This window comes from Nerophis lumbriciformis, linkage group LG19 (genome assembly GCF_033978685.3).
Source record: "Nerophis lumbriciformis linkage group LG19, RoL_Nlum_v2.1, whole genome shotgun sequence".
In the NCBI taxonomy this organism is placed as follows: Eukaryota; Metazoa; Chordata; class Actinopteri; order Syngnathiformes; family Syngnathidae; genus Nerophis; species Nerophis lumbriciformis.
Window position 1 is genome coordinate 37,091,625 of NC_084566.2, and position 15,697 is coordinate 37,107,321.

General features: G+C 41.1%; 1 protein-coding gene across 2 annotated transcripts in view; it reads right to left on the reverse strand.

The window, feature by feature from the left end:
- The window catches only part of ranbp3b (RAN binding protein 3b), a 44,321-nt gene extending 30,880 nt beyond the window's left edge, over window positions 1-13,441 (reverse strand). Inside the window, exon 1 of one of the 2 annotated variants that reach the window (XM_061978819.2) lies at window positions 13,161-13,441. In XM_061978819.2, the coding sequence (XP_061834803.1) occupies window positions 13,161-13,182 (22 nt within the window). In that variant the 5' untranslated portion in view covers window positions 13,183-13,441. The remainder of the gene's footprint in view (window positions 1-13,160) is intronic. The other variant, XM_061978821.2, reaches the window with a different exon arrangement.
- Window positions 13,442-15,697: the final 2,256 nt, after the last annotated feature.

Consider the following 15,697-nt stretch of genomic DNA (forward strand, 5'->3'; position numbering starts at 1 on the left):
CCCTAGTCCACCCCCTGGGAGGTGAGGGAGCAATAGGCAGCGGGAATCATTTTTGGTGATTTAATCCCCAATTCCAATCCTTGATGCTGAGTGCCAAGCAGGGAGGTAATGGGTCCCATTTTTATAGTCTTTGGTATGACTCGGCCGGGGTTTGAACTCACAACCTATCGATCTCAGTGCGGACACTCTAACCACTAGGCCACTGAGTAGGTGGCCTAGTGATTGAACTGGTTTGCAAAGTTTTATACTTGAACATTTATTTAAAATTCTTTATTTGTTGTGAATATTGCACTTAAGTTATTGGTGCTCTTTTACGTGAGATTTGGGCAACAATCCGAGATTAAATATTCCACAAAATTGTGCTTGGATGTAAATTGAGAAACTGTTTACTTTTGAATGTTGCACTATTTTGATACCGTTACTGTCAAATTTGTCAGTGTTACAGGAATAAAAGTCAATCGTTTATATAATTATCTTAACTTGCAATGGTATCAGTACTTAGTGTCGGATTTGGCAGAACGCTTAATCCAAAGTATCAGAGTAATGATATCGGACAGGTACTCGGTATCGACAGCTGTCTTAATCCAAAGTATTGGATCGGTATGGAAAAAATGATATCGGAACATCCTTATTGTAATTACGTGACTCGCGCTGGTATTAAATGCTTATCAGCCTTCAATGGAAGTTGCTACAATCTGACTACTGTAAACCGTGGTCGACGCCTAAATAAACAATTAAGACAGTGTCTTTACCGTCATTTCTATCACTCAAAGCGTGGGAACCGGATGTTCTCCATATTCTCCGCTTACGTCTGCCCTTTCCCAGCCTCCTAGCCAATCAACACACAGAGAACACATGTAAACAAAGACTAACATTGGCAGAGAATGCTGCATGTAACAATGTCTTCAATGCCATGGGGAAACCACAACATCTGTTAAACATTGAATAAACTACATATTGGGAACATAACCTAACATAGGACCCGGTCCAAAAATATTAAATACAATTGTTAAATAAAAGCTGTGCCTTGTTTTAATGAATACCTAGGCCTACCATGCTACTGTATTTTAATGTGTATGGTGGTACTTTGAGACCGAAGTGTTTTCTGAGGTGGTACTTGGTGAAAAACGTTTTAGAACCACTGCGATTAAGGAATAAAAAAAATCATACATCTAAACAAGATATATAAACATCCCATCAGTCTGCATCCCTGTGACAGCAGACATTGTACACTAAGTGATTGTTTTAGTATGTTCGTAGTTTGGACTTCTTGCTTAGCAATAGTGCTACTTGCTGGATCTGCTTATCACTCAGCTTCTAAAACTCGTAGCTCACCCTGTTTATATTCAGGCTCAAATCTTTATTGTTCTTGATCATTATTGGTTCCAAAAATAGTAGTCGTTAGCCCTCAAAAAGTCTGCCATGATTAGTGGTAGTTGTAGGACATAGCGGACGTTGTGATGCATCTGAGAAATGAATGCACCTCCATATGCTTAAAATGACCAAATACATAAATATTACATGTTATTATGAATGTGCCTGTTACTACATTACATATATGCTTACATTGATGGCTGTTTTTGGATTTTTTCAGAGCGCTTAATAGGCGGAATTCATCAAATTGCATTACCTCCATTGCTAGCTGACTATTGTTAGCATTTATTTTTTAGTTAGAATGCATTAAATAGAAGATATACATATGTGTGCTTGTCTCACATAAGGATTGTGAATTATAGACAAAAAAAAAGTGCACTTCCCCTTTAAAGCTTCTGGAAGTTAGGTTTGAGGAAAGTACTGTCGCACAGCTATGCTAACTGGCATTTGTTAAACGTGCACATCAAGTATTTTCATATCTTATGATGCAAACTACAGACCACCTGTCAATGAAAGATCTGAGCTTGTTTGTTTGGGTGCAACAGTTTGTCAGTGTATCGTTGGGCAATAACATAATTTTTTTTAAAGCATTAAAGGGGAACCACACTTTTGTGTGAATTTTGCCTCATGTTCACAATCATTATGAAAGACATGACGGATGTATTTTTTAACTCGTAAACAAACGTAAATAAAAGTCTGCTTACAGCGGAGTCAATGGCAGGTCCTCTATTCTGCCCGTAAAACCCAATAAGTAACCATCCAAAAACTGCTAATAATACTCCATTTACATTTTGTGGCTTGAATATTAACCAAGTATTGGTGATATTGTTATTATAAGTGCTAACTATAGCAGCGCCAAGATCACGAGCTTGTGTGCCAATGTTGACATGATCGACTGATCAGCCGTCTCCTTGTTTCCTTGCTCGTCAAACTTTATTCTAGATTATAAATCATGCCTTTCACCTGCATATGAGAAGGACGAAGCTGTATTTCGACAAGTTGGTACACTTTGACAGCCAATTTAAACCAGGCAATGGCGAGAACGACATGAAATGACGCTTAGGTCCACCCCTTCAGTGAGCAGTAATCAGTGATGTTAAAAAAAAAAGGCTAACGTGATGCTTAAAATGATCAAAATGAGTTCAATTAAATGTTATTATGAATGTGTCTGTTATAGTGTCGTCCTGATACCAATACTTTTCGGTACGTTGATACTTTTCTAAATAAAGGGGACCACAAAAAATTGCATCATTGGCTTTGTTTTAACAAAAAATCTTAGGGTACATTAAACATATGTTCCTTATTGCAAGTTTGTCCTTAAAACAGTGAACATACAAGACAACTTGTCTTTTATTAGTACCGTATTTTCCGCACTATAAGGCGCACCTAAAAACCACAATTTTTCACAAAAGCTGACAGTGCGCCTAATAACCCGGTGCGCTTTATTACGATTCATTTTCATAAAGTTTCGGTCTCGCAACTTCGGTAAACAGCCGCCATCTTTTTTCCCGGTAGAACAGGAAGCGCTTCTTCTTCTACGCAAGCAACCGCCAAGGAAAGCACCCGCCCCCATAGAACAGGAAGCGCTTCACCCGCCCCCATAGAACAGGAAGCGCTTCACCCGCCCCCGGAAGAAGAAGAAAAAACGCGCGGATATCACCGTACGTTTCATTTCCTGTTTACATCTGTAAAGACCACAAAATGGCTCCTACTAAACGATCCGGGTCATAAAAAGACGCAATCTCTCCATCCGCACACGGATTACTACCGTATTTCACAGCAACTGAACCGCACTGTGGAACGGGAGCACGTACGGTGAATATTCGCTCCACAGGGAATGAGAAGTCATCCTTCACTGTGGTTCTAGCTTGCCATGCTAACTTCCACTCATGGTGATATTCAAAAGGAAGACCTTGCCAAAAGAGACCTTTCCAGCCGGCGTCATCATAAAAGCTAACTCGAAGGGATGGATGGATGAAGAAAAGATGAGCGAGTGGTTAAGGGAAGTTTACGCGAAGCGGCCGGGTGGCTTTTTTCACGCTGCTCCGTCCATGTTGATATATGACTCTATGCGCGCCCACATCACAGATGGTGTCAAAAAACAAGTGAAGCACACAAATACAACACTCGCCGTCATTCCGGGTGGATTAACCAAAGAACTCCAACCGCTGGATATTGGTGTCAACAGGGCATTCAAATCACGACTGCGAACTGCGTGGGAAAAATGGATGACCGAAGGCGAACACACCTTCACTAAGACGGGCAGACAACGCCGGACAACATACGCCAACATCTGCCAGTGGATTGTAAATGCCTGGGCAGATATTTCTGTCACAACTGTGGTCCGAGCTTTCCGGAAGGCAGGATTCACAGAACTGCTGCACAACAACAGCGACACTGAATCCGATGATTTCGAAGAGACGGAGCCCGCCATTTTGGAAGCCACGCTAGCGCAACTTTTCAATTCGGACACCGAAGACGAAGAATTCGAAGGATTTACCGGTACGAATGAAGAATAACTTCAGAAAGTGAGCGCTATGTTTATTTTGTGTGTTGTGTGTTGTGACATTAACGTTCGAGCAACATTACCGGTATGTTGCTATTGCTCTACACCATTTTGAATTTTACTATGTTTGTGATTGCACATTTGTACATTTTGGGACAGAGTTGTTAGAACGCTGGTTTTCAATATATTATTAAAGTTTGACTGAACTATCTGACTGTTTTTTTGACATTCACTTTAGCGCAGCGTTTTTTTGACATTCACTTTAGCGCAGCGTAGGCGCGGCTTTTAGTCCGGGGCGGCTTATTGGTGGACAAAATTATGAAATATGTAATTCATAGAAGGTGCGGCTAATAATCCGGTGCGCCTTATAGTGCGGAAAATACGGTAACTAAGCAAACAAAGGCTCCCAATTTAGTCTGCTGACAAATGCAGCAACATATTGTGTCATTTTCCATTCTAATATTTTGTCAAAATTATTAAGGACAAGTGGTAGAAAATGAATTATTAATCTACTTGTTCATTTGCTGTTAATATCTGCTTACTTTCTCTTTTAACATGTTCTATCTACACTTCTGTTGAAATGTAATAATCACTTATTCTTCTGTTGTTTGGATGCTTTACATTGTTTTGGATGATACCACACATTTGGGAAGCGGTATAGTACCGAATATGATTCATTAGTATCGCTGTACTATACTAATACCGGTATACCGTGCAACCCTAGTCTGTTACTACATTACATATATACTTACACCAAGTATATAAAACTTTAATGGAGGAGTTTTGGATGTTGTTTCAGGGGCAATATAGGCAGCCTTGGCATCACTTTAGACAGTGATTTTAAACTTGACAAACAAGTCAATGGCGTTATAAAATCGTGTTTTTATCATCTTTGTCTTTTAGTAAAAGTGAACCGTTTTTATCTTTTAACCTTTTTGAACAAGTCGTGCATGCTTTTAATTCAAGTGGCCTGGACTACCGCAATGCACTTTATGCTGGCATTAGCCAAAAAGCTCTCCCGGTTGCAGTTAGTCCAGAACGCGGCAGCTCGACTTTTAACAGGGGGCCAGGAAACGCGAGCATATAACCCCAATTCTTGAGACTTTGCACTGGCTCCCTGTTCATTTTAGAATTGATTTAAAAATGTTCCCGTTTGGTTTTAAAGCTTTGCATGGACTGGCACCTCATCCAAATTTACACTCCTGCGCTCGCTCTGATGTCCGAGAGCCAGCTCCAGCTTGTGGTGCCCAAGACCAGACTTAAAACCAGGGGAGACAGGGCCTTTTCTGGAACACTCTGCCCCCAATGCTCCCACAGTGGAGTGTTTTAAGTCTCGTCTTAAAACCCACTTTTATTCTCTGGCTTTTAACACTACGTGAGTTGTGTGGTCCTCTGTGTTTTTGAATTTGTATTTCTATTTATTGTTTTAATTGGTTTTACCCTTTAAAATCCATCCATCCATCCATCCATCCATTTTCAGAATTAGAATCAGAAATACTTTAACAATCCCAGAGGGGAAATTAACATTTTCTACCGCTTGTCCCTTTTTTGGGGTCTTTAATCATATTTATTTGTATATTGTTCTTATTTTTAGTTATTTTGGCCATTGGTGGAGCTAAGGATAGTATTTGAATCTTGTTTTTAATATTTTTGTGCAGCACTTTGGAAACATTTGTGTTGTTTAAATGTGCTATATAAATAAAGTGGATTGGATTGGAGAATAGAGCGGCTCCCATAGGCTCCATTGTAATCGGACTTTTGATCGCATTTATTTACTATCGAGAATGCATTAAAAAAAAACATCTGTCATCAAGTCTTCCATAATGATTGTGAACCATAGGCAAAATTCCAAAACAGTGCAGACCCCCTTTAATTACGATTCAGTGCACTTCTTCGCCACGGCAATAAATAACTAATTTACTCAATCCGTCACACCCTTGCTATGCATAATTTGGAGGCGGCCCGACGGGTTACATGGCAGTCATCTGACCACATCCGTGCATTTCTAGTGATCATTGCACAGGTCTCATTAAAATGTGAAGGTGTAGCATTAAATACAACAACAGCGCATAAATACAAGACAGTCATGTGGTGCTGCGCACGTTTGAAAGCCATCACAATCATTTAGGCCAGTGTTTTTCAACCACTGTGCCGAAAATACAGTCTGGTGTGTTGTGGGAGATTATGTCATTTCACCTAAATGGGTTACAAATATTTTTTGCAAACCAGTAATTATAATCCGCGAACAATGTGCCGTTGTTGAGTGTCTGTACTGTCTAGAGCTCGGCAGAGTAACCGTGTAATAGTCTTCCATATCCGTAGATGGCATCAGATAACTAATTGCTTTGTAGATGTCGGGAACGACGACCATGGTTTGTCGTGATCACAATATGCAGACGACAGCGGGAAGCAGCGTGCAGGTCAAAAGCTATCTAATGCTTAAACCAAAAATAAACAAAAGGCCGGTGCCGCTAAGAAAAGGCATTGAAGCTTAGGGAAGGCTACGCAAAACAAAACTAAAACTGAACTAGCTGTAAAGTAAACAAAAACAGAATGCTGGACGACAGCAAAGACTTACACGTGTGGAGCAGAGACGGCGTCCACAAAGTACATCCCGTACATGACAACTAACAATGTCCCCATAAAAAAGGACAACTTAAATAGTATTGACTGCTAAAGCAAAGCAGGTGTGGGGAATAGCGCTCAAAGGAAGACATGAAACTGCCAACAAAACAGGAAAAGCCACCAAAATAGGAGCGAAAAACTGGAACTAAAACACTACGCACAGGAAAACACCAAAAAAACTCAAAATAAGTCACGGCGTGGTGTGATAGGTAGTGACAGTAGACCTAGTTTGAGACAAGAGCTGTTGCATAGTTGGTTATGGTTTAAAGTCATATTCAACAATCGCGAGAACAATTTTTTATTGCCAATATCGACTACAGAGTTTCATTTTTTAAATGATTTCTGTTGGTGTTGTGCCTCTGGATTTTTTTCAATGAAAAATATGTGCCTTAGCTGAAAAAAGGTTGAAAAACGGTGATTTAGGCCAGTGCTTTTCAATCTTCTTTGAGCCAAGGCACATTTTTTGCGTTGAAAAAATCCGAAGGCACACCACCAGCAGACATCATTAAAAAACTAAACTCAGTTGACAGTAAAAAGTCGTTGTCGCAATTGTTGGATATGACTTTAAACCATAACCAACCATGCATCAATATAGCTCTTGTCTCAAAGTAGGTGTGCTGCCACCACCTGTCACATCACGCCGTGACTTATTTTTGAGTTTTTTGCTGTTTTCCTGGGTGTAGTGTTTTAGTTCTTGTCTTGCGCTATTTTGGTGGCTTTTTCTCTATTTTTGGTATTTTCCTGTAGCAGTTTCATGTCTTCCTTTGAGCGATATTTCCCGCATCTACTTTGTTTTAGCAATCAAGAATATTTCAGTTGTTTTTATCCTTCTTTGCGGGGACATTGTTGATTGTCATGTCATGTCCGGATGTACATTGTGGACGCCGTCTTTGCTCCACAGTAAGTCTTTGCTGTCGTCCAGCATTCTGTTTTTGTTTACTTTGCAGCCAGTTCAGTTTTAGTTTCGTTCTGCATAGCCTTCCCTAAGCTTCAATGCATTTTCTTAGGGGCACATATTTTTGGTTTAAGAATTAGACAACTTTTTACCTGCACCCTGCCTTCCGCCGTTTTCGACATCGACAAAGCAATTAGCTACCAGCTACTAATATGGAAGAATATTACACGGTTACTCTGCCGAGCTCGAGACAGCACTGACACTCAACAACAACACATCATTTGCAGACTATAATTACTGGTTTGCAAAAAATATTTTTAACCCAGATACTGTAGGTGAAATTAGATAGGCTCCCACAGCACACCAGACTATATCTCACGGCACACTAGTGGTAGAAAAACACTGCCGAACATGACATCGCAACCAACAATGTCCCCACAAAGAAGGATAGCGTCCGCACAACTTACATAATCTTAATTGCTAAAGCAAAGCAGGTGTGGGGAAAAGCATTTAAAAGGAAGACATGAAACTGCCAACAAAACAGGAAAAGACACAAAAATAGGAGCGGAAAAATAGAACTAAAACACTAGGCATAGGAAAACACCAAAAAAACTCAAAATAAGTCATGATAGGTAGTGACAGTAGACCTAGTTTGAGACAAGAGCTGTTGCATAGTTGGTTATGGGTTAAAGTCATATTCAACAATTGCGAGAACAACTTTTTAGTGTCAATATCGACTACCGAGTTTTCATTTTTTTAATGATTTCTGCTGGTGTTGTGCCTCTGGATTTTTTTCAATGAAAAATATGTGCCTTGGCTGAAAAAAGGTTGAAAACCGGTGATTTAGGCAAGTCATTGTTATTACCAGGAAAGATGAGGTCACCTACCTAGGTTCCATTCAAGAGGCTAATCTTTCCTGTGATAAAATGGCAACCAAAGTAATCAAAACGGTCAACCAACGAACGAGATTTCTCTACAGAATCTCCTCTCTGGTCAACAAAAGCACCTTGAAGATTCTGGCGGGAACTCTCGTTCAACCCTTTTTCGATTACGCTTGCACCTCCTGGTACCCTAGCACCTCCAAAACCCCCAAATCTAAACTCCAAACATCCCAGGACAAGCTAGTCAGATTACTTCTAGACCTCCACCCCAGATCACACCTCACTCCTACCCACAGTGGGCTGGCTCAGGGTGGAGGACAGAGTAAAACAACTTGCACTGAGCCTAGTCTATAAAATCCGCTACACCTCCCTGATACCAAAGTACATGTCAAACTACTTCCATAACGTAAATGACCGCCATAACCACAACACCAGGGGGAGCTCCACAAACCACGTTAAACCCAGATTCCCTTCTAACAAAGGTCTTAAAGGGGAACATTATCACAATTTCAGAAGGGCTAAAACCATTAAAAATCAGTTCCCAGTGGCTAATTTTATTTTTCGAAGTTTTTTCAAAATTTTACCCATCCCTAAAAGAAGCTTCAAAGTGCCTGATTTTAACCATCGTTATATACACCCGTCCATTTTCCTGTGACGTCACACAGTGATGCCAATACAAACAAACATGGCGGATAGAACAGCAAGGTATAGCGACATTAGCTCGGATTCAGACTCGGATTTCAGCGGCTTAAGCGATTCAACAGATTACGCATGTATTGAAACGGATGGTTGTAGTGTGGAGGCAGGTAGCGAAAACGAAATTGAAGAAGAAACTGAAGCTATTGAGCCATATCGGTTTGAACCGTATGCAAGCGAAACCGACGAAAACGACACGACAGCCAGCGACACAGGAGAAAGTGAGGACGAATTCGGCGATCGCCTTCTAACCAACGATTGGTATGTTTGTTTGGCATTAAAGGAAACTAACAACTATGAACTAGGTTTACAGCATATGAAATACATTTGGCAACAACATGCACTTTGAGAGTGCAGACAGCCCATTTCAGGCGCGCTAAGAACATATATTTTTCCACGATTTCAGCACTCAGGTTAACCATACCTAAATAGACACAAAATACTGCATTACACAAGACTACCCGAATGTACTCGAATGATTGAAAAAAATTAATGTTTTTAAGCTAAATTATTGGTAAACACAGTTCATGTATAATAATTTACGTAAAACCGCGAGTAATGAATAAAGTTTTCATCAATTAATATATTCTGTAGACATACCCTCATCCGCTCTCTTTTCCTGAAAGCTGATCTGTCCAGTTTTGGAGTTGATGTCAGCATCTGCTTTGAGTGTCGCAGGATATCCACACATTCTCGCCATCTCTGTCGTAGCATAGCTTTCGTCGCTAAAGTGTGCGGAACAAACGACTGACCATTTCGTCGGCTTTCCCCACAGCCTCGTATTTTGAACAAATTTCGTCCAATTTCTTGCCACTTTCGCATCTTTGGGCCACTGGTGCAACTTGAATCCGTCCCTGTTCGTGTTGTTACACCCTCCGACAACACACCGACGAAAGTGAGAAAATGGCGGATTGCTTCCCGATGTTGCTCCGAGAGCGAATAATAGAAAAGCGTTTAATTCGCCAAAGTTCACCCATTTAGAGTTCGGAAATCGGTTAAAAAAATATATGGTCTTTTTTCTGCAACATCAAGGTATATATTGACGCTTACATAGGTCTGGTGATAATGTTCCCCTTTAACTCATCCTCTTTCTATGCCACATCAATGTGGAATGCGCTCCCAACAGGTGTAAAAGAAATGGCATCTCTATCGTCCTTCAAAACCACAATAAAAGTACACCTCCAGGCAACTTCAACCCTAAACTAACACCCTCCCCGGTTTGTTAATAATCAAATGTAGATACTTTTTCTTATGCTTTCTGATCTCTCTCTATGTCCACTACTTGCTGTACATATCCTACCAAGTCAGACCTACACTCTTTCAATGTCCATTTCTCTGTTCTCAATTGTTGATGACTGAAGTGATGATAACAACCAAACCTAACCCCCCCCCCCCCCAGATTGTAAATAATGTAAATAATTCAATGTATATACCCTGATGATTATCTTGTGTGATGACTGTATTATTATGATCAGTGTTGGGTTAGTTACTGAAAACCGGTAACTAGTAACAGTTACTACGGTAGTTACTTTATTTCAAAAGTAACTCAGTTACTAACTCAGTTACTTACACCAAAAAGTAATGCATTACTGTGAAAAGTAACTATTTAGTTACTTCTCCTTTTTTTTTTTTTAAAGCTCCCATTAATGCCCTTTTAGTCTTCATTTCAGTACTGTTATTGCACTGGATAATAATACAATCTGTTGATCAACTTGACATACATTTGCATCACTGAACTCTGCTAAGCAATGTGCTCTACATACAACTCACAAATACAAAGATATGTTTCAAAGGGCCAATTTATTTCAGGCCAGAACAAATTGACAAAACGATTTTAAATAGCTGCAACATAACATACATAAGTAACAAACGGCATAATAACACTAACACTAACCACGTTAAACCCAGATTCCGAACTAACAAAGGTCTTAACTCATTCTCTTTCTATGCCACTTCAATATGGAATGCACTCCCAACAGGTGTAAAAGAAAGGGCATCTCTATCCTCCTTCAAAACTGCACTAAAAGAACACCTCCAGGCAACTACAACCCTAAACTAACACCCTCCCTTCCACATAATACCTCTTCGGATTGTAAATAATCAAATGGAGACACTTTTTCTTATACTTTCTGATCTCTCTCTCTGTGTCCACTACTTGCTATACATATCCTACCAAGTCAGTCCTACACTGTTTCAATGTCCATTTCTCTGATGATGCAATTGTTGATGACTGAAATGTTGATACCAACCAAACCTAACCCCCTCCCACCTCCCCTCCATATCCCACACCCCGGATTGTAAATAATTCAATGTATATACCCTGATGATTATCTTGTGTGATGACTGTATTATGATGTTAGTATATATTTGATAGTATCTGTATCATGAATCAATTTAAGTGGACCCCGACTTAAACAAGTTAAAAAACTTATTTGGGTGTTACCATTTAGTGGTCAATTGTACGGAATCTACTAATAAAAGTTTCAATCAATCAATCAACAACATAGCTGTAAACCTGGCTTCACCTAAGCACACGTGACATACACAGAGCCTAACCAGGCAGATTTGAATTGTTGTTTTGGGCAGGAGACGGGATCTTTGATCCAAGACACAACTTACATTTAACTAAAATGTTCTTTTCTTTGTGCTCGACAAAAGAAAAGAAGTGAGAATATCTCATACTTGCCAACCCTCCCGAATTTCAGTGCCTCTCCCTGGGACAACCATTTTCCAAATTTCTCCCGATTTCCAGCTGGACTTAAGGCACGCCCCCTCCCGGTCCGTGCGGATCTGAGTGGGGACAGCCTGTCGTCACGTCCGCTTGGCCAACCAAAAAGTAACCACAGAACACTATACCGTATAGTCTAGTGTTCTGTGGTTACTTTTTGGTTGGCCAACGGTTTACGTTGTATTGCGTACCCCCACACACACACACACACACACACACACACACAGAGAGCGCAGAGGAAGAATCAGAAGCACGTCTCTGCTTCGCTGCAATAAAACACACTCAGATCCTCAGTTTCTAGCCGATACTACATAAAAAATAACGTAAAATAACGCAGTAACGCATCATGTAGTAACGGTAACTGAGTTACTGAATATAAAAAATAACGCGTTAGATTACTAGTTACCGCCGAAACTAACGGCGTTAGTCCCAACACTGATTATGATAGTATATATCTGATAGTATGTATCTGTATCATGAATCAATTTAAGTGGACTCGACTTAAACAAGTTGAAAAACTTATTGGGGTGTTACCATTTAGTGGTCAATTGTACGGAATATGTACTGTACTGTGCAATCTACTAATACAAGTTTCAATCAATCAATCAATGTTGTTGTTGTATTTTTTCCAATTTGATTTTATTGTTTATTTGTTTTGTACGGTGTCCTTGAGTGCCCAGAGAGGCGCCTTATATGTAAAATGTACTATTATTATTATTATCATGTGTTTGTGTCAGCCCAGCGTCAAGAGACTCTCACCCGGCTTAACGTCGGCGGACCAACGGGCACTGTCCAGCAATTAGACGGCGACGACGTGGAGGTATACGCGTGTGTGTACGCGCGCGGGTCCGTTTGCTACGTAGCGCCGCGGACATTTCCAACTCCTAACAACGCACATCGATGTAAATACAAGCGCCATGAAAAGACTGAAATTATGAACAGAACCCAATGTTGGGACATGGCGATATAGCTCTTTAAGTGCACGTCTAGCCCAAACCGAAGCCGGCCGCTGACAACATTGAAACACAAGCAGGTAGCGGAGTTATTTGCAAGTTGGTTAGTTCCACCTGTCCAAATATCAGTTGTGTACATAAATTGGTGGTATTAACTTTGAAAGGTGTTAATGTTTGATTTGATAGTATGTAAAACACATTGGCTATAAATAGCCAGGTTGTGCAATGCTAGTTAGCATTGTTAGCATTCGAGGGCGTTCCGAAGCTTCCCAGCAATTAGCCGCATCCTTTCTAGCCTGTTTGCTAACAGTGTAGCCTAGGAAACGCCGGGAAGCAACTCCCGCTTCTAGCCTAACAAGCAGCCGAGTCGTCTCAATCGACATTTTTTTTACAAAAAAGCCCGCGCCTCGCAAAAGACGCTATTTTTTACTGTCGCCGATCCGCGTCTTTTCGTCCGTCCCGCCGCCCGGACCACCGCACTCGATACTACTAGCGAACTCACCTTCGTTTGCCAAGTCCGCCATTTTACTTCACACACCCACAAGGCACCGCGCAGATAAGACAGGCTCGGGCCGGGGAGAGAGAGCCCGCTCACAGGCGCTAGACGAGCTCATGCGTCCGCCTGCATCTGCACTCGTGTGCTTTGGTCTGGCTGCGTGTGTCGCTCGTCGGCCTTTGTCAGCTTTTCCCCCCCTTCTCTCTCTCTCTGACCGCGGCGGCACAACACAATGCGACTCACAATTAAATACTATATCATAACAAATAATTATATACAATTGCATTTTGTTCCCTACCCCCTTCCGTTCTGCTATATAATCGAACTCAGAACAATCGATCCATCAGCTTTGTTTGCGCAAAGACGACGACTCCAATTAGCAGTATCATTTTTAAAACAATATAGAGTCACTTTTTTGAAAACAGTGACGTAGTAATGACGTCATGCCATGCGTAAAACTGAGCACCAATGCACTGATATCAGCCCCGTGCTGCTGCTACTAGCCACCAGGGGGCGTACTTGCATGGTCCTCCACACTGCACAATTTCTTAGACGAGACTAGACTAGACTTCCTTTTTATTGTTATTCAAATGTAAACTTTACAGTACAGATAACAACAACATTTCGTTACATAAGCTCATGGTAGTGCAGGATGGAAGGAGGAAACTCATTGATGGACTGGACTCTCACACTATTATGTTAGATCCACTATGGACTGGACTCTCACACTATTATGTTAGATCCACTATGGACTGGACTCTCACTATTATGTTAGATCCACTATGGACTGGACTCTCACACTATTATGTTAGATCCACTATGGACTGGACTCTCACTATTATGTTAGATCCACTATGGACTGGACTCTCACAATATTATGTTAAATCCACTATGGACTGGACTCTCACACTATTATGTTAGATCCACTATGGACTGGACTCTCACACTATTATGTTAGATCCACTATGGACTGGACTCTCACACTATTATGTTAGATCCACTATGGACTGGACTCTCACTATTATGTTAGATCCACTATGGACTGGACTCTCACACTATTATGTTAGATCCACTATGGACTGGACTCTCACTATTATGCTAGATCCACTATGGACTGGAGTCTCATACTATTATGTTATATCCACTATGGACTGGACTCTCACAATATTATGTTAAATCCACTATGGACTGGACTCTCACACTATTATGTTAGATCCACTATGGACTGGACTCTCACTATTATGCTAGATCCACTATGGACTGGAGTCTCATACTATTATGTTAGATCCACTATGGACTGGACTCTCACAATATTATGTTAAATCCACTATGGACTGGACTCTCACAATATTATGTTAGATCCACTATGGACTGGACTCTCACACTATTATGTTAGATCCACTATGGGCTGGACTCTCACAATATTATGCTAGATCCACTATGGACTGGAGTCTCATACTATTATGTTAGATCCACTATGGACTGGACTCTCACAATATTATGTTAAATCCACTATGGACTGGACTCTCACAATATTATGTTAGATCCACTATGGACTGGACTCTCACATTATTATGCTAGATCCACTATGGACTGGACTCTCACAATATTATGTTAAATCCACTATGGACTGGACTCTCACCCTATTATGTTAGATCCACTATGGACTGGACTCTCACAATATTATGCTAGATCCACTATGGACTGGACTCTCACACTGTTATGTTAGATCCACTATGGACTGGACTCTCACAATATTATGTTAGATCCACTATGGACTGGACTCTCACACTATTATGTTAGATCCACTATGGACTTGACTCTCACTATTATGTTAGAACCACTATGGACTGGACTCTCACACTATTATGTTAGATCCACTATGGACTGGACTCTCACTATTATGTTAGATCCACTATGGACTGGACTCTCACAATATTATGCTAGATCCACTCGACGTCCATTGCCCCGATCGCCCTATGGGGGGTTCCCCACATCTGCGGTCCTCTCCAAGGTTTCTCGTTGTCCCATTGGGTTGAGTTTTTCCTTGCCCTGATGTGGGATCTGAACCAAGGATGTCGTTGTGGCTTGTGCAGCCCTTTGAGACACTCGTGATTTAGAGCTATGTAAGTAAACATTGATTGATTGATTGATAAAGAATGTGAGATATAACAGGATACATTTATCATTTTTACTCAAAATGGTTCCAAAAAGTGGGACCCCAAAAATTGACCCTACGCCCAACCCCCAACCTGGAGGGTTCGGTGCAGCTCTTCGTCTGTCTTCTACCCTGGGCCCTGCCCGCCAGCTTGGTTGAACCGCTACGGGCCTTGCAGCAGTCTTCCATCCATCCATCCATTTTTTACCGCTTTTCCCTTTTGGGGTCGCGGGTAGTGCTGGAGCCTATCCCAGCTGCATTCGGGCGGTAGGCGGGGTACACCCTGGACAAGTCGCCACCTCATCGCAGGGCCAACACAGATAGACAGACAACATTCACACACTAGGGCCCATTTAGTGTTGCCAATCAACCTATCCCCAGGTGT